Source organism: Carex rostrata, chromosome 13 (genome assembly GCF_964058835.1).
Source record: "Carex rostrata chromosome 13, lpCarRost1.2, whole genome shotgun sequence".
NCBI classification, from domain to species: domain Eukaryota; kingdom Viridiplantae; phylum Streptophyta; class Magnoliopsida; order Poales; family Cyperaceae; genus Carex; species Carex rostrata.
Window position 1 is genome coordinate 9,768,622 of NC_135930.1, and position 22,331 is coordinate 9,790,952.

At 33.7% G+C, this 22,331-nt stretch overlaps 2 protein-coding genes and 1 long non-coding RNA gene across 5 annotated transcripts; 2 read left to right on the plus strand and 1 right to left on the minus strand.

Annotated features, from left to right (window-relative positions):
- The first annotated feature begins 668 nt into the window (after window positions 1–668).
- LOC144563918 (putative polygalacturonase At3g15720) lies at window positions 669–9,346 on the plus strand. Its single transcript, XM_078313381.1, has 9 exons — window positions 669–1,121; window positions 6,390–6,530; window positions 7,011–7,178; window positions 7,345–7,368; window positions 7,517–7,724; window positions 7,824–7,905; window positions 8,506–8,614; window positions 8,744–8,860; window positions 9,095–9,346. The coding sequence occupies exons 1-9, from the start codon at window positions 669–671 to the stop codon at window positions 9,344–9,346; spliced, it is 1,554 nt and encodes a 517-aa protein (XP_078169507.1).
- Window positions 9,347–12,087: 2,741 nt separating this feature from the next.
- LOC144563773 (protein kinase family protein / C-type lectin domain-containing protein) lies at window positions 12,088–16,714 on the plus strand. Of its 2 annotated transcripts, none has more exons than XM_078313229.1 (6): window positions 12,088–12,249; window positions 13,061–13,432; window positions 13,685–13,878; window positions 14,285–14,646; window positions 15,129–15,456; window positions 16,222–16,714. In XM_078313229.1, the coding sequence occupies exons 1-6, from the start codon at window positions 12,153–12,155 to the stop codon at window positions 16,480–16,482; spliced, it is 1,614 nt and encodes a 537-aa protein (XP_078169355.1). In that variant the 5' UTR covers window positions 12,088–12,152; the 3' UTR covers window positions 16,483–16,714. The 2 variants fall into 2 exon arrangements, with proteins under 2 accessions (XP_078169355.1, XP_078169356.1); XM_078313230.1 differs by having other exon boundaries at window positions 12,124–12,249; window positions 13,027–13,432.
- Window positions 16,715–17,815: 1,101 nt separating this feature from the next.
- Window positions 17,816–19,856, minus strand: LOC144564442 (uncharacterized). Of its 2 annotated transcripts, none has more exons than XR_013514631.1 (2): window positions 19,108–19,856; window positions 17,816–18,897 (listed from the first exon to the last, which is right to left on the minus strand). It is a non-coding gene; the product is annotated as an uncharacterized LOC144564442 (long non-coding RNA). The 2 variants fall into 2 exon arrangements; XR_013514630.1 differs by having other exon boundaries at window positions 17,816–18,973.
- Window positions 19,857–22,331: the final 2,475 nt, after the last annotated feature.

Here is a 22,331-nt window from a genome sequence, read left to right on the forward strand (position 1 = left end):
TAATCAAAAATATTGTTTCGCCCTTCATCAAAATTATGTCCCATCATCGTTCTTTTCCCCTCCTTTCTTTTCCCAGTAAACCCTTCCCTTGGTGCGATGCTCCCCCTTCCCCTTAGTTCGTATCTACACGCTCCAACTGTTTTGATATATCGTACACTATATGGTACTATCAGACAATGAACAACAACCTTGATACCATCAGACATTAGGCAGAGTTTTTCAAGGCGAAATTGTTGGAGTGTTATGCAGAGAAGAACTAAGAAGGGGGAGTGTCACACTAAGATGATGATTTAAGAGGGAAATACGACAAGGGAGATTAGCACAATAATTTTGATGAAGGGAAAAATAGTCTTTTATTTATTTTTTTACTAATTTTAACCTTTAATTTTAAATTGTTAAATTAAGTGATGAGGATATAAATAAAACAATTCAATTTTAATGGGAAAATAACTAAATTTTAAGTTTCAATACAGAAATATCTAAAAGGAGAAGTTTTGACATGAATATCTATAAATTTCTCATATATATTTGATACAAGTTTTTATTAAGTTTCTCTCAAAATAGCATATAAAGAATGAATAAAACATTTCCTCTTTCTCAACGAAAAGGAGAACCAAAAGTAGATTTTCATTCGACCCTGGTTTGTTTCTCAAGCCCTTCATTACACCATGCCCAGAAGAAAGGTGGCCCTCGAGAAGATAGAGAATCGCGCATCAATGCAAGTGACATTCTCTAAGCGGAAAAAGGGGTTGTTTAAGAAGGCACAAGAACTCTCGATAATGTGCGATGCTCATGTGTTGGTTCTTGTGTTCTCAGCTGCTTCCAAACTCTCGCACTATGCAAACCCAAGTGTTAGTGAGATCCTTGAAAGATATAAAACTCATCAACTAGGTCCGGAGAACCCCTCCATTGATTTAAGTACCAAGGAGATTGAGAGATTAAGAAAAGAAGTTGATGAAAGAGACTTGATACTTAGTGAAAGAGACTTGACAATTAGACAACTGAAGGGTGAAAATCTTGATAATTTATCAATTGAACAACTTATCGCATTATCAGAATTGACACTAAATGGTTTTTATCGCCAGAAAGCAAAAGAGATGGAGCTCTACGAAAAGACAATTGTTAAGTTTCAACATCCAAGTCATGATCTCAGCGAAAAATATGGTCGTCAAAAACACGAAACGAGAGCAAAGAATGTAGTTCATCAAGAAAGCACGTCACCTAAATTACCTCTTACTACAAATTCAAATTGTGAGGATGCCCTCCATAAAGAGAGAGAGCAATATGGAATGAAAATTGTTGAGCTTCAACATACAAAAAATTTAATTGACGAAATAGGACGACACAAACAAGAAGCGGGAGCAAAGAATGTGGTTTATCAAGAAAGCATGACACCTAAATTAGTTGTCACTCCTAATTCAAATTGTGAGGATGCCCTCCATGATTTATGTTTGAAACTTTGAGCACACGCTGCAGACTCAGGTACAGATCTACATTTATTCATAAGGGTGATCAACCACTTCCATGATTTTAAAATTTTAATTATATACATGAAATTTAATTGACTTTTTTTATATTTTTATATAGCTTGGGTTCAAAGTCCAAACAGTCGATCTGAACCGTTCAACATTCTCTCCGTATCAATTTTTTCTAGTTCCGCCTCAAAAAATGATGTATCCTGATGCATGTTAATTTTAATCATTAGAACTATTAGTATGTGTTTTTTGTTATTCTATTTTTTAGGCCGAGACAATCTATGTTCTGCTTATTGTTATGTTTGTTATGACCTTTGTTTTTTCTTTTCTTTTTTTTTTTTTTTTTTTTTTTTTTTTTTTTTTTCTCTTTTCTCTTTTTTCTGCTATGTTTAGCTCAGCATACCAGTGATTTGGTACTGCATGTGAAAAAACAATTTGGTATCAGTTATAAAATTGGTAAAGATTCTCAACTCTTACAAAAAAAAAAACAAAGATTAGAAATATATTAATATCACTCAATGTGAGACATTGTCACATGAATTTTATCAAATCTTACTCTGCTACATAATCTTCTCTTCCTCTATATTCCTCCCACGATTCTCAGACAAACACGAAAGCACCTCCCGACAATCTCATACAAAATTCTAATTCTATTTCCCCTCCCATCTGCTCTCACCTCTTCATATGACACTTTTCTAATTTAGTTTATTTAAAACAAAGAGATGGACCATTGTACTTTGGGAATTATATATTTTTTATTTTAATTTGTAGCCATATTTAGTGATTTCAAAGTTCAAACAGTCTATCTGAACCGTTCTGCATTATCTCCATATTAAAATTTGCTTGAATTTGCTTGAAGACCAAATTATATATATATATTTTTTTAGTATTTTTCAATAGATAGAAAACCATTCTTTTTTTTATAGTTCAGAATTTTCTGAAAATAGTGATTTTCTAACTATCTAAAAAGTAGTAAAAATTTTCCAAAAAAAATATATAATTTGATATTCAAGTACATTTTAATATGAAAAGCTATGTGTTAATTCTCCTATTACAAGTTTACAACAACCCAACTAAAAGAATATTGTACTTTGAAGAAATAAATGTTAATTCGATGCATGAGTTCTTCGTTTTTATTTCTACGGCTCAATCGTAATATATCGGCATAAAATATCAATTTCAATTTTTATGGGGGGTGGAACACCGGACAGAAATAGTTTTAAAGAGGCTTTGCTTACCTAAACCCTAAACTCCTAAACCCTTAACAAAATAAGGCTACGAGGCGTTGTTTATCAGTTCCAATTGTGACTTGTGAAGCCATAAAGAAAGAAGCAAAAAGGGAGAGAAGAGAAATACCAGGAAACCACAATCCTCGGCAAGAAATCGCACCTTTTCCTTGTCAATCCAACCCAAGCAAGAAGGGAAAGAAGATGAATACCGAGAGAATAATAAAAAGTAGTAGAACAGTAGGTATAGGGTTTAGGGTTTTAGAGGAAAATAAAAGGGAGAACAAGTTAGGGCTGAGAAATCTTTAAAATCACACAGTGACACATCGAAGAAGACGAAGAGCAAATTAAAGAAACGAGAGAGAGAGAAAGTTTAGATCCGGACCGTCTGATTTAAATCCGCACGACTATTAAATGGTATGGTACTCTGGTGCTTTTTACACCTTGTTTGGATGGAGAGTAGAGGGAGGGAGGGAATGGAAAGGAACAAAAACTTTATGTTGAATTGTGTTTGGTTGATAAAATTATGTCGGAGGTGAAGGGTACAGGAGGTGAAATGTTTAACCTTGTATTATGATAATTAATAGAATCGGTTTCCCTCTCAAATTGGGGTGTAACGGATAGAAATAAATTTTATTACAAATATTTTTAGAAAAAATAACACAAATGTCCAACTCTATATCTTACATATATAATTTTCATACAATATTTTTTCCTCAAACCTACAATAATCACCGAATTTCTCATTAACCTCCTAAATTTTAATCAACCAAACAAAAAATAAGACAGAAAAGAAAGTTAAATTTATTTTCTCTCATTAATCATCCAAACACGAAGAAGTTAAATATGTTAATCTTCATTTCTATTCCATTCCATTCCCTTCTATTCTTTATCTCCCATTCCTTCCTCTACTCTCCATCCAAACAAGGTGTTATAGGCATGGGTGATGGGCCAAAGACCAAGGAAGCGTATCTCTGCGGATTTTTTCCATGCGAAGTTTTTAATCTGGTCCGTTCGTTTCAAATCGGACGGATTAAATCAGATCTTGCCCGAATTTTTAAAAAACTCAAAATTTGCGGATTAAAATCTGGTCCGTTTGTTTCGAATCGGACGGATTAGATCAGATCTTGTCCGAATTTTTAAAAAACTCAAAATTTGCGGAACTTTTAATCCGGTCCGTCCGATTCGAAACGAACGGATCAGATTAAAAGCTCCGTACAGAAAAACTCTGCCGAGGATATCATTTCCAAAGACCAAAGTGGCCCAGAATCTCATCGGATGGTCTGGAACCAAACTCAAAGGGCGCATTAATGGCAGAGGATGTGGACTCGTCCAGTCCATCGGTGTAATGTGGTTTGGACTTTGGATTGGCCTGACACCTGGGTCCCACTGTTATAGTCAAAAGGATTTAATTTTGCAACTTTTTGTTATTGTTAATTAATGTTCAATTAACGTTCTTTAGTTCTTAGGTCTAAATTTCATAAATTAATTAAATACTTTGGAATGGTCATGCACAGTGTTGCTGTATGCGATTTTTATGAGGTATACATAAAATCACCGTCCCAAAATTTTTATTTATACTATAATAAAAAAATAAAAAAATCAAAACACATCTATTTGATATAAATACTCAGGTTGCAGGAGTATTTGGCGGCCTCAAAAATTGAGGTCCGTCAAACAGTTTGGCAGTCCTAACTTTTTTTTTTCTGAAAAATTATTATCTAAAAAATAAAAAAGGGACCCAAGTTTGACACATAAATCAAGTTTTTGTTTTTTATTCTAAATACAGGCACAAAAACCAATATATTTTTCTTAGTTAATAACTTTTCTTTAAAAAAAAGTTGGGCCACCAAACTATTTGGCAGACCTCAGTCTTGGGTCCGCCAAATGTCCATGCGATCTGAATATTTGTCGAATTTCCAAGATTTTCGAGTGATTTAGTTCATTTTTTTATGCTATAATTAGTAGATTTCAAACTTGCAAACAACATTGTTTTAGTCCAGCATGGCGCTTTCTTTAGAATTCAATTTGTTACGTTTTTTCTTCTTCTTTTCTTAAATTCTGAAAGTTAAATTAGCTTGATTTTCAATAGGAAAATCTTGAAGAAAAGACAACTAAGATTTGCATAATGTAGAACTGTCAATAAGATATCGGTAAAAATACGAGAATATATTCTACAATTAATAATGTATTAAAATAAAGAAGATGTCATGTCACATGATACCATCAATTCATTTAATTTGGTAAACTCTCTATGATGAAATTATAAATATGTCATTTGTTGCTTGAAAAGTAAAAAAACCTTTCCAATTAAAAATGTTTCAGGTGCTAGTAGGATATCATATCGGCAAATAAAGAAGGTATCAATGTAACAGGATACCATCAATTCATTTAATTTGGCAAACTCTTTATGATGAAATTAAAGATATGTAATTTGTTGCATGAAAAGTAAAACACCTTTCCAATTAAATTTTCAGGTGCTAGTAGGAATCATATTGGCAATTAAATTATACCATTATTCTTGATTGACTTTTGAATGGATACAGATTGCACAACTTAACGGCGCGTTAGCAACCTTAGTAGATGAATTTAAGCTAAATGTTCTCTTTTAGTTCTTATTTATTTTTATTAATGATTAAACTTTCACAGAATCCACATCCTATGCAATAACGCACCGTTCGAACAGAATCCAATCCAATTTGGCTCACGCTTGTTATGCACAGAGTCTTTAATATTCGTGCGGATTTAAATCGGCCGGTCCAGACCAATTTGGCTCAGGCCTGTATGGAGTGCACCAATTGAGTGCATAGAAATATACATCCATCGATATAGAAGATCCGGTAATAAAAATCTCATACAGAATCTGTGGGATATTCATTTGGCTTTTCATAAAAGGAGATGAAGTCTGAAATTAAGCACACATTTATAGAGTTGCCTTATAAATTTTGCTTTAATCATGTAATAAAATGATGGCTTCATCTGATTCTACCCCAGCATATCTTATAACAGTGTCTTTTGTCTCTTCCAAGGTGTCAAGAATTTAACATTGTTAAATAAAATAAATGGGTTTACAAAGAGTAAGTTAAATTTCTACTTTTTCCTGATACATTTTCTTTCCTCTCATACTACATATTGACTTGTTATGTTTTTTTGGGATTGTTGTATAATATTTCATTCTATTTCAAATGGGTTGGTTGCAAAGCCATGAAATTTCTACTGTTTTGCTGAGTGGTTTTTTTTTTTTTTTTTTTTTCTATCTTCTTGATGCAAGTATTTTATAATAATTTTTCTTCTTCTTGGATTGATTTTTCTTAATTTCAGGATGTGTTATGCTTCTATACAATTATATGCTTGGTCACTTCTTGTACCTTGGCAGCTAAAGTTTGGCCAAAACAATCTTCTTATTTCAATGTTGTAAATTTTGGAGCAGTTGGGGATGGAAAAACAGATGACACAAATGTGTGTAAATTATTGTCAACTTTTGCTTATCAACCCCTCATTGTATATAATAATAAACAGATCCACCAACTTTTGTTATATCAAAGCACATTTAATTAAAAGAGCTCTTTAAGAGGTTATTTAAAAAGAATTTATTTTTGGTAAATTGATTAAGTTATTATCAAGTAATATGTGACATCAATCATGATAAATATCTCCCTCACATACTTTTCTTTCTTTTAATTTGAAGGCATTTGTAAAAGCATGGGCAGAAACATGCAGCTCAAGTGGTACCGGTTCACCAACCATGTATGTACCGGCCTACAAGACCTTTCTTGTGAAGCCCACGACTTTCAGTGGTCCCTGCCATGCCTCAAATATAAACGTTCAGGTACTTTTATTTTCATAGGATTTTTATTTTTTACCCTATCAAAATCTCAAACTGTAGCATGTGCTATCTTGCATGTTTAATCTTTAGAAGTAGCATTTAACAATTAGGGAAAATATCATGTATACCCTTCAAAAGTCTCAAAATTCCGTATTTTCTCTTATAAATTTTGTAATATCATACTTACCTAATTTATTATCATTTCTATTAGAAACTCATTTTAAAATAATAAAGTTCTGATGTAATTCTGTATTAAAACTCATTTTGAATTTATAAAGTTCTCATTAGAAACTCATTTTTCTACATTTGAGTCATACACAGTAACATTTAGGTATACATTTGCGTAACTTTAAAGGGTTACAATTTTCTCATCAGCATTTAGGCATACACAGTAACAATGATATTTAGGACAACTGGTGTATGCCTCATCAGCAAAGCTTTAAAGGCGATATAATTTTCTATCTGTTTTTATGTGTGTTATAGATTGAAGGCAGTATAGTGGCACCTGGAGTTAGTAATTGGGGTAACAATGATGCCGATACATGGTTGTCATTTTATAGAATTGATGGCCTCGTCTTTACCGGGTCGGGTTATATTGATGGTTCAGGTTCCAGTTGGTGGGAGAGAAGCTGCAAATTTTCCCATAAAGAGGTACATACATACATATATATATGGAAAGAAAAAGAAAAAACATTAACTAAACTAGTGATAGAAAAAATTGTATCAGTAAGATATTTATACAAGATTTTGGCCTGAAATTATTCTTTCTCATTATTAGATAGCTCCTAATTGTCTATTGTTCTTCTTTTATTTGCAGGGCTGCTACTCTTCTTCTCCTACGGTGTGAACTATTATCTATATTTGTGATTTTTCAAAACAGACAAAATGATCAAAAACCAGAACAATTGTAACTTATAACCTACATCTTCTTTTATACAATTGTCTCATTATCTCATTAATTTTTAATATTTCTTATGTCTTTGCTACAGGAAACTCATTTTTCAAACTGTCACAATCTAACAGTGAGCAACTTGAGCATAATGAATAGCCAACAAATGAGCCTCGTTGTACTAAGATGTGAAAATGTTTATATAAATCAAATAAAAATAACATCTCCAGAATATAGCCCCAATACTGACGGTATCCATCTCGCCGCGTCCCAAAATGTCAGAATAATAGATTCCAGCATCAGCACAGGTTAGTAATACAAATTAGACTGTACCAGTGATATGTACAAAAAAAAGTTTTATGACATGGTCTTTCTTTCATTTCTGATTTTTTTTATAACTATGACAGGAGATGATTGTATATCTATTGGAGATGAAACATCAAATGTGGTCATTGATGGGGTTACATGTGGGCCCGGCCATGGCATTAGGTGAAGTTTCAATAAATAATCTTGAATATATATCTCTCTATTAGTTGGTCCTTTTATTTATCATTTTGAGGATCAAATGCTTTAATGTACAATTAAATACCCAAAATTCTATTATCCCTTTTTTTCAAGTTTGGAAAATTCTTCACAGTATCATTATACTTATTGAGAATTTATTTTTGCATTAATATTCTGTATCACAAAAATAGTTATAATTAACATGCTGGTTATTTATATCTGAAATTACAAGTATTTATATTTAGTATATAAAATAGTTACATTTTTCTGGAATGATTATAAAAAAAATCAAATTAAAGACTTTGTTGAATAAGTAATTATACAATTTTAAGAGTTTTATATATTTCAGTGGAAGCTATAAATTATTTTATCATCTAACGTAAACACCTTTAGATTAATTAATAGTTTTTATATCTATCACTCCTTTAGCTGTCTTGCTTATTTATGCTAGATTTTTTTTTTAACTAATTAAGTTTCAAAAATATATTCTTTTATGTTACTTTTTCCATTTTCTAAATATAGTTCCCCCACATGCCAAGTTATAAATCTCAAATTCTCTATTAAAACTACTTCTGCTTAATTTAGTATCGGTAGCTTGGGCAAGGATCAAGCTACTGCAACTGTGGAGAATATTTATGTCTCCAATTCCCACTTTATTAACACCACAAATGGCGCTAGAATCAAGACATGGCAGGTATGCTACATTTTATTTTCCAAAATCAGTGTGTGCCAAAAATTGACAAATCTATTTTAATTTTTCCTGTTATATATACTTACTGGATATGCACTGACCTAGTTTTATGCTGATGATTAATTAACACAGGGAGGCAAAGGATATGTGAGGTCAATATCATATGAGAATATCTCATTAAGCAATGTCTCAAATCCAGTTATCATTGATCAGTACTATTGTAATACAGACAATGGTTGTGGCACACAGGTAAGAACACACTTCCATTTCTGTATATATATTTGGCAAACGAATTTGTCATTGAAATTTTATTGCTCAGTTCAAGTAATTTTAAGTTATATCGACTTCAGTGTTTCTTTTGGATTTCTTTTAATTCTTTATTATGATTTCTTCTACTTAGCTTTTAACATTTGTATATTCATATTTTAGCCAATTTACCTCAACTCTTGATATTTCTTTCTTTTCTTTTCTTTTTTTTTGCAGAAAAGTGCGGTACAAATTAGCAATGTCAAATACAACAACTTTTGGGGGACCTCTGCAAGTAACTATGCTGTGACGCTAAATTGCAGTAAAACAGTTGCATGCACTGATATACACCTAACGAATATCAACATCACAACGGTACCGTTGTCTAAAGGAAATACCGAGGCGGTATGCATCAATGCATATGGCCAAGCTGATGGCTATCTTAACACCGATATGTCATGCCTCCACTATGTTGAGACCAAATTTTAACTAGGTTGTAGTGTGTTTTGTGTAATCTATCTATTTTTTTTTTTCAATTTAGATAAATTCTTGTCTTAATTTGGTGCTATGTAGCTCCCGCTTTAATGGCCTGAGGAGTATTAATTGATACATACAGTGGTAAAAGAAATCACTAAATAATTATTTAGAATCTTCTTGTTTTTGTTTTTATCATCCTTTTTTATATAGTATGTTCGGTTATACAATTACACCAAAAGAAGGTATCATGACAAGAATTTGCAACATGACTTATTGTGTAACTGAAATCTGAAAGATTTTGACAAACAACACAACCTTGTGTAACATCACTCAAATAGATTGCGACTCAAAATTAGGTTTTGGCAGCCGCCATCCAACTTCTCCCTTCTCTCCATTCAATCTCATTCTATCTATTTCTTGTAGTTTTTATTCTCGATACAACATCTCCCCTTTCTCTCAGTGTGAACCATGTATTATTAAGAGTGAGTATAAAGTGTGAGTTGTGTAATAATTTTCACCGATCAAATTAAGAACAGAAAGAAAGTATGAATAATGTAACAAGCTCCTGTGGAATTTGCATGAAGTACGAACAATATATTAACAAAAGGAGAGTTCAAATGCCTCTAATTTTAGTTTCTTCATTATGTTTTTATATTTTAAATTTTAATAACTTCAAATTTAAACCTAAAATGTCAAATTAAAACCGTTAAATATTGATTGATATCAAGAACTTATAAAAATACACCAATGTGAATAATTTTTTGACGTTGATTTTGTCTTTAACTTATTGATTGATTTTTTTTTTAAGTATAACTCGAAGTCTCCAATTATGCCCCCATGCTCCTAAGCAGAATCGATCTCATGTCCTTTCCGTAGGAGGACTATGCCTTTTCCAATTGCCCCATGCAGTGGTGGCTTATTAATTGATTGCATGTAAATAAAATAATATATATTACATCTAATAATTTTATTTTGACATTTGTTTTTAGAATTTTTATTTTTAAAAAAAACAAACAAAATATAATGTAAACACAATTGAACCGTTCTCAATCAACAAATAAATTACAAATAAAGTGAGAACACCGTAATAAGCACCGATGAATTATGTGTAAGTACGAACCATTCAGTAACAACTACAAATGAAATAGAAACCAACTTAAAATTAAAGTTTCTTTATGAAATAAAATTAAAGGTAAAAATTTAGACAATCATTATTATCTTTGCTAGATGAATCAAGCTATAAAAAATATTATATTTCATCTTTGCTGTTTTTCATAAAAAAAAAAAGATATTCACATGTCCAGCGACGTCCTTACCATTTTTCTTTAAACTCCAGAAATTTGTTTTTAATTGCAGATGAATAATGACCAGTTTGTAAATAATGGTATGCACTTGTTGAACGGACGAAGTACCATAAGTGATTAATTGATATGCGGTTGATTAATTGAAATTTTACATATAGTTTTGTGTTTTCATTAAATTATGTGCATATACTTATAATTATTAACAATGGTTGATTTCACTCATCAAACTTATCAAATAAACTTATTTAAAAATTATGTGCATAAACTTAGTTCTGTTGTTAATTAATAAAAATTTATGAAATTATCATTTAAAAAACTCATAAAATACAAGACAAATTATAGTACATATCATAAATAAATGTAGAAAAAGGAATAATAAAAATGACCAACTAATTGGCCGTATAAACAGAAACTAGACAATTCGTAACGGTTGGGTCACTGCCAACAACTAATTAATCGTTTTTTACAACACTAATAATGACTTTAAAGAAGGAACAAAATGAAAAAGTAAGATAAAATTGGATAAATGTAAAATCTTAAACCTCTATGACTCTAATATTTCCGTTTATTTATTTAACAACTTATTTAGTTATTTTAAAAATTAAATTGACAAATAAATATCTGTTTTCATTTTAAACCCTCATTCCTGACTTTTACCTCTATTCCGTCCCTTTCTTCGATTTGAAAACTAAAACAGCGTCGACTTTGTAGCAAGTTCTTTGTTCATTTTTCTAGTTTCAACTCGGAAACATTGAAACATTTGCTGTTATTACATATATGTTACTTAACATGTAATGCAGACAATAAAGACGATTTACACACTTATTCTAAGATTTGGTCTCTGCCTAAATGTATTAAGTGACAGTCCACTATCTAACATATATAATCTTAAATTGTGCTGCCGCAACCTAGAATAGAAAATCACTCTTGTGTTGTATGACTTGTATCCCTCTAATATTTTTTCCTCAAAATATGGTTCAAATCTCTGATTGTATGTATTGTATACATAACAGTATACTTGTGTAATATTAAAAGAAGGTACAATTAGCTTCAAACATGGTCGTCACATAAGATCTAGTCGACATTGGCGAATGGCGAGTTTTTCTCTCTCGCGGTCACTCTGTTCACACAGTGGGCTTGGTGGTCCCGCTTGAACCGACCCAATTAATGATCACTGGACTCTCCGGTCTCATTTAAATGGAGAAATCACCTCTCTCCCTTCTTCTTTGCCGGTTTGCCCCCCCTTCTGGACGGATCCGTATCCTCCCAGGTACCTGACTCAACACAATTGAAACGGACGGTTCAGATTTACTCTCAGCCAGTCGGGATTCGGGATAACAGAGGAGCAGGATTATTTTGCTTTGAGATGCGTGCTAATCCATTTTCGGACCGTCCGATTCAATTCTACTCAGTCAGGTAACCTGAGGGGATACGAATTCCTTCTGGACTTGCTACACTTGTACTGGGAACTGGAGTACTGGACCTCAACGCTTGACTAGAGAGAGAGTGGTTTAATGGAGAAAAAATTCGGGAAGGGGATCTCTCTCCTCTCCTGCTTCACTCTCTACTTTTCCGTTTCTGGCTTTCTCCTCTCAGCCAGCGCCGAACACTGTAAAGCTCTCTCTCTCTCTTTTTGTAGTTACCCTAGCTCATTGTTGTAGTTTGTAATTAATATAGATGCGCAATTAGAGGGGAAAAGACGTTAAAGATTGCCGTGAGATAGTTTTCATTGAAGGTTGCTATGGAATTGCTTACATGCAAGTTTTTTAAATTTTCATAGTTGAGTCTTAGTTAACCCTAAATAAGTTGTATGAATACAATTAAGCACAAATCAAGAGTGATGAACAATATTCTGTCCTTGTACCTGTCTAAACCAAATACCAACCCAATTAATTATAAATGAAGCTGAAAAAAATTATATCTTTCTATCAGATAACCTGGATCCAGTCTACTTTTGACCAATCGTATTATCCTCTTCACACTGGTACTGCATTATCATGAATTAAGTCTACGTGTAAAATACATGTATGTGCCACTTTAGTTCCTTAGGTGCTTAGTAAAGATCAGTTTTATTCATGCGTTCCAATTTTTAAGCAACACACAATATTTCAGTAATTTCAGTCATGCCATGCCCAATTCCTGTATTTTCAGTTGGGCGAGGCCCCCCCCCCCCCCCCCCCCTCCCATTCCAGTTGTCCTTTTGCTACAAATTATCCACATTTAAGAGAGGGTGAGCCCTAACCATTCTCATGGTGGGTATATCTGGAAACAGGAAACAACTGCTGCAAATTTGAACAACAAACAGGGTTTTCAATATTAAAAATGTTGTGGATTATTTGGAGCCTCAGTAGGGTGCCCAGTTTATTTGAAAATTCCTATTTTTTACAGTATACAAAAGATTGATTTGCTCCCTTGCGTGCAGCTTCAACATGCCAAGTTGGATGGGAAACAAACCCTGTAATGCACAGATGCTACATGTATGTGCCAACTCCTCAAAATTGGTACAACTCGGAGAAAGTTTGCAATGATCTGAAAGGTCACCTGGCTGTGCTGACATCAGCACAAGATTTAAATTTTACACGCTCTCTATGTACTAGTTCATCAGGGTGTTGGGTCAGGGCCCATGGGTACAACATATCTTCTGTCACCTTTAGTGGCTGGAACCAATCAATTGCTGCCACCTGTACTGGTTCCAATTGTAGTGAGGCATGCGGTTTGATTTTTAATGGCCGAGATACACTTGTTGGAGAGAGATGCAATACTTCTCATGGGCTAATTTGCATGAAAGATCATGGTAAGTTCTTGTTTTCACCCCTGAATTTATGATGAACTATCAGCGTTTTCCTCTATTAGTAAAGCAAGGTGTGCAGTTGTTTGATAGCAGAAAGTTGATTGGAAGTATGTAAAAATATAGGATCTACCTGCAAAATAGAAGGCTATTCTACTTTTTCAGTGTTACTAAAATGTTTTGTGTCTTGTACAGTCCTGGATGAAATCATTCACTTATTCTATGAATCTGTTTTTGTTTTATTGAATAAATACCCAGGTGAAAATAAATCAGAGGAGTACATGCTGATACTAGCAATAGTCAGTGGTTTGATTCTTGTCATAACTCTAGCTGTCATTGTATGGCTTCTTGTTTACCGACGAAGCAAGAGAAAGAGGCGGTCTCGCAATGCCTCCAGCCCCTCCATGTCAGCTCTAGTCCCCCCTCTCTGGCGAGTATTCACCTCAGAAGAGGTAATGCATTGATACAATATACCTATTTGCACAAATACTTACCATAGGCCTAATTAATGATAGTTATCACTGTTTTTGGTCTCAAAAAAGTTATCACAAGTACCCATCATGCTGGTGGGTACCAGTCATGGATTACAATACCAAAACTTTCTACCATATCTGTCAGGTCTTGGAGCTGTACACTCCAATGCAACACTACAATGTGAAACTGGTACTATGTTTATGAAATGGTAATATATAATGTTACTGGTACTGCACTGTAATGCTTTAGTTGTAGTGTCTAATATATTGAGAATTAGTTGGGTGCTTGAGCATTACTGGGAAGTGGTACAAACAATAGAGCCAAGTTATCATTCATACATCCAGAAAAAAGTACATGTACAACCTTTGCCAACTGAAATTTCAGGTCAGATTAGTTACAAAAAACTTCAGCGAAGGAAGCCGACTACCTGGCAATGCAAAAACCGGTGGAACTTACAGTGGGGTCCTGCCAGACGGGTCCCGTGTGGCTATCAAGAGACTAAAGAGATCAAGCTTACAAAGGAAAAAAGAGTTCTATTCTGAAATAGGTCGAGTAGCAAGGTTACACCATCCCAACTTGGTTGCCGTAAAGGGGTGCTGCTATGACCATGGTGAGCGGTATATAGTGTATGAGTTCGTACCAAATGGGCCTTTGGATAAGTGGTTGCACCATGTACCAAGAGGTGGCCGTATCTTGGATTGGGGAATGCGCATGCGTGTTGCAACCTCACTTGCTCAAGGGATTGCGTAAGTGATGTTGTTGAAAATCTGTTACATGCAATGTTTTTTACTTAAAGTTGCCCACCGGATTGCTGCTTTGAAAAATACCTATTTGTTCATCATGTATGGTACCATTGTGGTTTTGGAAAAATACTTTTTTTAACATTATGTTTGCATAAATTTCTTTATTATTTTACATATTTTTGGTTGGAATAAACCTAGGTTATGTCTGCATGACTTTTTTTGTGGCCATTAATTGTCTGGTCTATTATTGGACGAAAGGTGAATACATAATATCTCTCGTGCACTAGAATAGCTAGCTCCTATTTTCAATTAGGATCAGATTAATTCTAGAGAGAAATTATTCAAGTCAGTGCTCTCATAACACTAAAATTGTAGAAACCTTTCCTATTTCCAAGGTGATTCTTCTCAAAGCAATAATTCCCAGTCTTGGTTTATTTTATTTCTGTTGCCTTACAAAGCAATAATCCTCTCCTACAACCCAACAGGTTTCTCCATGACAAGGTAAAACCCCAAGTGGTGCACCGCGACATTCGCGCTAGCAATGTGCTCTTAGACGAGGAATACAAGGCTCACCTTATGGGGGTTGGGCTCTCAAAATTCGTGCCATGGGATGTCATGCATGAGCGCACTGTCACTGCCGCAAAGTATGGCTATCTTGCCCCTGAGTTCATTTACCGCAATGAGTTAACCACAAAAAGTGACGTGTACAGTTTTGGCGTGCTCCTTCTGGAGATAGTTAGCGGCAGGCGACCTGCACAGTCTGTCGATTCAGTTGGTGGATTTCAGACGATTTTTGAATGGGCTACCCCTCTGGTACTTTTTTTTTTCTTTCTTTTTTTCATTTCTAAATAAGTTAACCAATAAAATAAGCGTTAACAGTTTTTTTTTTCAACCCAACATTTGCTACATGGATAATGTTAAGAATCCTGTTGACTCGTCGGCATTAGTTACTTGTCCAATTTTGTGAAGGTTGAGTTATAAAATGACTAGTTTACCTTGAGCTTTTTAGTACCAATAGGGCTGCAAAGTTTGGGCCTCATCTAGCCCGAGTAACTGAGATCCCAGCTTATACTTGAATGGGTTAAATTAATGGATTTAGAAGATATTTGCAACATTATCTTTTTCTATTATTGAGATAGGCTGTTTATTATGGAGCACAAATTGGAATAACTGTAGCAAAACAAAGTTTAGTGTGTTGTTTGAAGTTTAAATAAGCCTTTTTATTGATGAATAATGTAGAATTAGTAGAGTAAGGTTGGGGTAACTTGGTCATTGTTTGCTTTTAATTGCAAATATCACCAAATGCTTGGGGGGGGGGGGGGGGCGCTAATTACAAGTATGAGAAATGTTGGGGTGCTGTAATTTGCAGAGTATTAGAATTACCTTAAACAGTTTTCTAGCATGTCAAAATGAGCTATAAGATTGCAATTTCTTAAAATTGAGAAGATGTGAAATTATAACTTTGTTCTTGAGCCTTGATTTGCTAGATACCTTTTAAAGATTGCACCTAAAGTTTTTACGGAAACATTTGGGTATAAACACAAATGCCCACCCATCAAATTTTTGTGGCCTATACAGGTACAAGCAAACAGATATGTGGAGCTGGTGGACCCAGTGGTTCAAGACATACCAGAGCCGGGGGTAGTGCAGAAGGTGGTGGATCTGGTGTATGCTTGCACCCAACATGTCCCGTCAGTGCGACCTAGGATGTCACATGTGGTGCACCAGTTGCACCAGGTTGGGTTGAAAGCTGGGTTTGAATATGTCAGAAGTGGTACCAGTAGTGCTAGTGCTGCATCACCTATGGTGACACCACTTCAGGTGCACACTCCTCGCTAGAATTGAGAGGTCCTTTGTATTTAGGGGTTTTATTATGCATATTGTAACTTTGCACTTAATCAAATTAGGGTTGTGTTTGTAATTCGACATGGAGCCAAGTTTATGATTAGGTTTTGTTTTAATGCAAAAGTTTAAATTATGATTAGTTTGTAGTCAACAAATTATTATGCCCCTTATTTGCAGGAAATTGAAAATGTCACAGAAATATAGATATCAGATGTTTCTCTTACAATATTGGCGTTCCCCTAAAACTAGTTTTGCAAGACTAAACATTATTTGCTTCGGTGATAATTATGATTTGCTGGAAATAGTTAGCAGAAAGATTTCGGCCTAAAGTAAATTCCTGAGAGACTATTTAGTTATGGAAATCTTACTCTGATTGTAGTAATTATAACACGTAACCTAAATTGTGCTGACATATTTCTGCCTCGCACTGAAAAATAGCCCAGTAAAATCTTGTGGCACAACCGAACCATTATGCCGCAACTTTCAAGTAAAAAAAAAAAAAAAAATATATATATATATACTAGTATCGTGTCCGTGCTTTGCAACGGAGACATATTATAAAGATATGTTCATGTGTCACATAATTGTACGAAGTATAATTTGATGAAATAGAAAGCTACTTTTGATAAAATGGCAACCCATGGATACGTATCCACATCATCACATAATTGATTATGAAGTGAGTGTTCAATTGTATCATGAAATTAGTTGTGGAATATCAGTTTTCTATTAATATTATACAATTATTTTTATTAATAAAATAATTAATAGTAAAATTAAAAAATAATTAAATAATAACATAACATTAATTTTTAATTATTATTTTGTAAAATATTAATATTCATAAACATTAATGAAGATTTATAAAAATTGTTAAAAAAGTTAATATGTTTTTAAAGTCATTGTCTTTCTTATAATTATGTAAGTTGTAATTTCTCATATAATTAGTTAAAAATAATTTATATTAAAAAAGTTCACCTATGTAACTTCTCTATTCCGAATGACTTCCGGAAGCATCTCCATTGATAAAAATCTTTGCAATTGCAAACAATTTATCATAAATATAATTGTAATTGTAATTCATTTTAATTTTAACTGCTCTACATTCATGAAATTAGATTTTATTTTATTTTGACCGCCACATCAGCGGCAATTTAATTTTTTTTAGTTGACCTCTTTCTTCTCCGTGAGTTTTCATTTCTGGTACTCTCTTTCATACAGTACCCTCACGGAAAACACATTTTCTTATATCGATCTTAATTACAAGTAAATAAAAGGAGAAGAAAATTTAAGACAGTAGTACATTTCAAACAAAAGCCTAAACTACTGAAGGAGAAACCCATAGTATTTTGCATTAAATAAATGAAGTTTGTAAACAGTAGTACATTGCCATCTGACCAAATAAACAAGTTTATCTACTGGAGAAGAAAATTTAAGACTAAAGAACTGGAGAAAAATAGAAACCATGCCTAACATAAAGCCTAAAATACTGGAAATTAAAATCCTACCAACACAACTAAAAACAATATTTCAATGAATATACCGGACCCGCTGGACACCTGAGATAAAATAACATAGATGTGGGTTGAAATGTAAGATAACTTTATGCATCTGACATCTCCCCGCCAAATTACCTGTACTTGATATTGTTGACCCATAGCATTGTTGATTTCCTGTTATGATACCAGTGCATTGAGACAGCAAAGAACACAAAAGAAAATTCCCTAACAATTTAAAATGACTGAAAATAAAAAATTGTAAGTGGGATCAGTAGAGACGAAATCCACCTCCACCTCCAGCACATGCCATGTTATTCCAGAACCGTACCAGTACTGTGTCTTCAAATTGGACCAGGTCTGTACCGTACCAGTATCGGGTATTGCCGTACCAGTTCACCATGTTATGTCTTCTTGGTATTGTACCAGGTCTGAACTGTACCAGTACCGGTTCCTATGCATACCAGTACCGGTTCCTATGCGTACCAGTCCCCATTTCACCATCATGGCATCAGTTTTATGATTGTTTCCATCTGGTACGGTAAATAATGGTAAATTATATTGCAAGTAGTAAAAGGTGTTTGATATGATCTCCATCTACCCATTTCTTGTATATTTATAAACAAAACAAAAGAACACACAAACATTATATGTTCTTACCATCATAGCTTCACCAATTATAACTGTGTAAGTGTATGGGGAAGGAACTACTCAGATGCATTCTCGAATTTTTCGTGTAAACTTCCAAACCTCAACCTCGTTTTGAAGAATAATATTCATCAAAACTCGGTCGACATGCGCAGGCAAAGAAACTTTAGCCTTCTCTATTGGTAGACGACCATAAGTTGAGAAGCATACTCCATTAAGTTAGTGATTCAAGGTGCAAGTTGCAGTATTTTTCAATGCCCAGGCTCTGAAATATCATCATTTCAACAATTTGTTCCAGAATGGGGGCTTTAAATATTTGCGCATATGTCGTAAATGTGTTGCTGGCACAAGTTCATTCATGTTATTATAATACACAGGAACTAAATTAGGTTAATTAAATTTTGTTTACAGACTTCTCAGTTCTAACTCAAAATCTTAATTACTTGTATGATACTGCATCTAAATCAATCCTTACCAGAACTTTTGGTTCCCTTCTGGCCAGAGCTTTTGAGTGAAACTTTCAACACTAAACACACCATCTGTACCAGTGACAAATCTAACAGTAAAATATCCTCCGCATTTTCAATGACATATCCAACAGTAAATAAATTTTGGAGTAACTACTGTCATTTAAGCTATAAATACATGAAATTAGAAACTTAACAGAAGTACACAATGGAATAAATTATGTCTAATGAGGAGGTGTTAAATTAGAAGCCCTCTAAGGAAAAAAAATTAGAAACCCTCTAATGAAATCCCAATTAGGGGCCCAATTTGTGTCTAATTCAACTTATGCATCACGCAACATAGAATTAACTACAATATTTACATTATAGCACAGCTTAACAGATAAATTAAATGAAAGGAAAAATAGTACAATGGCTTGTGTACCTTTCCAGACCGAACCAAAAAACTGAAGCTATTTCTACCGAAATGAAAACTGAAGTTATTCAACAATTCAACCGAAATGAACCATTTAAACTCAAGAACCAAACCTTTTAATCCCTCTAATGAAATCCCCCTCTCTTTCTCTTTCGCTCCCAATTTGACTTCCGATGGGACGCTTCTACTCCGACCATCCGCCTCCGACGATCCTCGGGTAAGAGAAAGAGAGGGGGAGGCCATCGGTCTGAGCGAAAGGGGGAGAGATGACTCGGCGCGGGTCTGAGGCGAGAGAGCGAGAGAGCAAGAGAGAGATGGCAGACATGGCTGAGGCGATTAGGTTATATTTTTTTCTTTTTCTTGGGAAAGAAGGGATCGGGGAGAGGGAGGGGAAGGGGGACGGGCCACAAGCGTCCCAGCGAAAAAATTTGCTCAATCTGCACGATTTTTGATTCAGATCCAACGGTGCAGAACAAAGATAGTTGTGACAAGATGTGTGACTATATATGTAGCGAGTCCAATTTAAACTAAATTTAGACTTCTACACATATAAAGAATGTATTTAATCAAAGGAAGGCATATCATTTGTTTAGATGGCTCAGATTCAAATCCGAATTCTGTTGAATAAATCCCAGCCGCACGACTTTCTGTCATTCAAAGTAATTTAAGATGCATAATATAGAAGAGAGATGGGCTATGAGTTGCGAAGTAAATTTTGTGATTTTAAAGTTTAAAACGTCAATTCGAATCGCTCAACATGATTTTCATATTGAAATGTGTTTGGAGACCAAATTTTACATTTTTTGGAATATTTTTACTATTTATTAAGCCACTTTGAAATCGCCGATCCGGTGGTCTAGAAATTTTTACTGTTATTTAATGTTCACCTGAATTTTCAGATTTTAAAAGTGACTTAATAAATAGTAAAAAAAATTTCAAAAATGTAAAATTTAGTTTCCAAGCATATTTTATTATGAAGAACATGTTAAGCGGTTCGGATCGACGTTTTGAACTTTAAAAATAAAAATATTGCGTGGAGTATAAACGTGTTTTACTTCGCAATTCACTGTAGCCCATCTATATATATATATTAAGTCGTGTAGTCAATTTCTTGTATCCTTTTTTGTGAGTTCGGGGCTGTAAAATATTAAGCAAATGAAATCCGAGTCGACTTCGTCAGAAATTCTGCCTGTTCATTAGCCCAGGAGAACCGAAATTTTTTTTTCTTACCACCCTAATAAATCAGAATTAAATCATTATTACCCAATTAATCATATTTAAGATTTCACCACAAACGCATACCCAGTATGCGGACGGATCCCAATCGGAACGTATACCCAGTACGCGAACGGATTGGTGCGCGAACTAGATATGCGTACCGAAATTGATTTTTTTTATATTTTTTTGAATTTTTTATTAATCCGTCCGCATACCCAGTATGTGCACGGATTTTTTTTTTTTGAAATTTTTTGACTATTTTTTTTTATGCGTATATAATTTGTAGTATAAAATATTTATCAAATTGTGCGTGTAATTTGTAGCGATTTGTGCACCAACTTAGTACAAAATGCTGCTCAGATTGTGTGTTTAATTTGTTGTAATAATTTTTAGTTCAAATTTAGTCAAAAAAAATTATTTGTTAAATAAGTGTGTTTTATTTTCTACAATTTTACCATCAAATTTTATGTATACATATAATTCTAAATACCACAGAACGAAACATAATAGAACAAAACATAATAGAACAAAAAAAAAATTTAGTCAAAAAATTTCAAACAATTCATAACATAACTAAAAAAAAAAAAAAAAAATCCATGTGCATACTGGGTATGCAGAAGGATTAATAAAAAATTCAAAAAATATATTAAAAAAATCAATTTCGGTACGCATACCCAATCCGCGCACCTATCCGTTCACGTACTGGGTATGCGTTCCGATTGAGATCTGTCCACATACTGAGTATGCGTTCATGGTGGAATTTTAAATCTGATTAATCAGGTGGTAATGATTTAATTCTAATTTATTAGGGTGGTAAATAAAAAAAACGGAGGAACAACGATGGATCGTGGAAGTTCGACTTAGAGAACCTAGTGGTAGATACAAACGTAGCTATGAAACGTAACTATGAAATTAAGAATGGAGACCTTTCTTTACTTGTAAGATATATTAGCCTAGGTTATAGACTTTTAGTTTCTTCCATCTCTTATCCTCCTTTTTTATTTTACTAATAACTTCTGAACTAAATAATTGTTTTCTGCCTCCAAAATATTACATCAAACATGACTATAAGATTTCAAAAGTAAAACAGAACTTCTGAAATAGGTATTTCAATATCTGAAATGAGATGTGTAGTACCAAACGGGTCGGATCCCCTAAAGTGACCATTTTTGTAGTTTACATCCGGACTGTCCGATTTGAATCCGGACCAATCCGGTCTGAGATGGGGTGCACGAGATCCCTTTAATCTGACAGCCTGGATCTAAACTAAAAAATTGGGTTACTTTAGGATATCCGAACTCGTACCAAATAGGGCTATGTTATTAATGCTATCTACTATATATAAAGTGCTTGTTCCAGTTGCGAATATTAAGTTAGAATTTTAATGATCCAATGTTAGCATGACGACCAAGAGTTCTGCGAAGAACACAGCAAACCCTATATGAAACCTTGGGAGGAATCATTTTTTTAATGGTCCAAAAAGCATGCTTTGTTAATGTTACCATAAAGTAGGTAGCTTGCACTTGCAGGGACATGAAAATGGAAAATAATGTCAAATCCATGAAAGAAATTAAGACTGCCAACCGAAGCAAACGTAGT

Bases quoted from the DNA above. Each gene is read 5' to 3' on its own strand.
- LOC144563918 (XM_078313381.1), top strand. From the start codon at position 669: ATGCCCAGAAGAAAGGTGGCCCTCGAGAAGATAGAGAATCGCGCATCA. The intron at 7,725-7,823 runs GTTAGTAATACA...TAACTATGACAG, and splicing joins AGATTCCAGCATCAGCACAG to GAGATGATTGTATATCTATT. The intron at 7,906-8,505 runs GTGAAGTTTCAA...TGCTTAATTTAG, and splicing joins GGGCCCGGCCATGGCATTAG to TATCGGTAGCTTGGGCAAGG.
- LOC144563773 (XM_078313229.1), top strand. From the start codon at position 12,153: ATGGAGAAAAAATTCGGGAAGGGGATCTCTCTCCTCTCCTGCTTCACT. The intron at 12,250-13,060 runs GTAAAGCTCTCT...CCTTGCGTGCAG, and splicing joins CTCAGCCAGCGCCGAACACT to CTTCAACATGCCAAGTTGGA. The intron at 15,457-16,221 runs GTACTTTTTTTT...TGGCCTATACAG, and splicing joins TTGAATGGGCTACCCCTCTG to GTACAAGCAAACAGATATGT.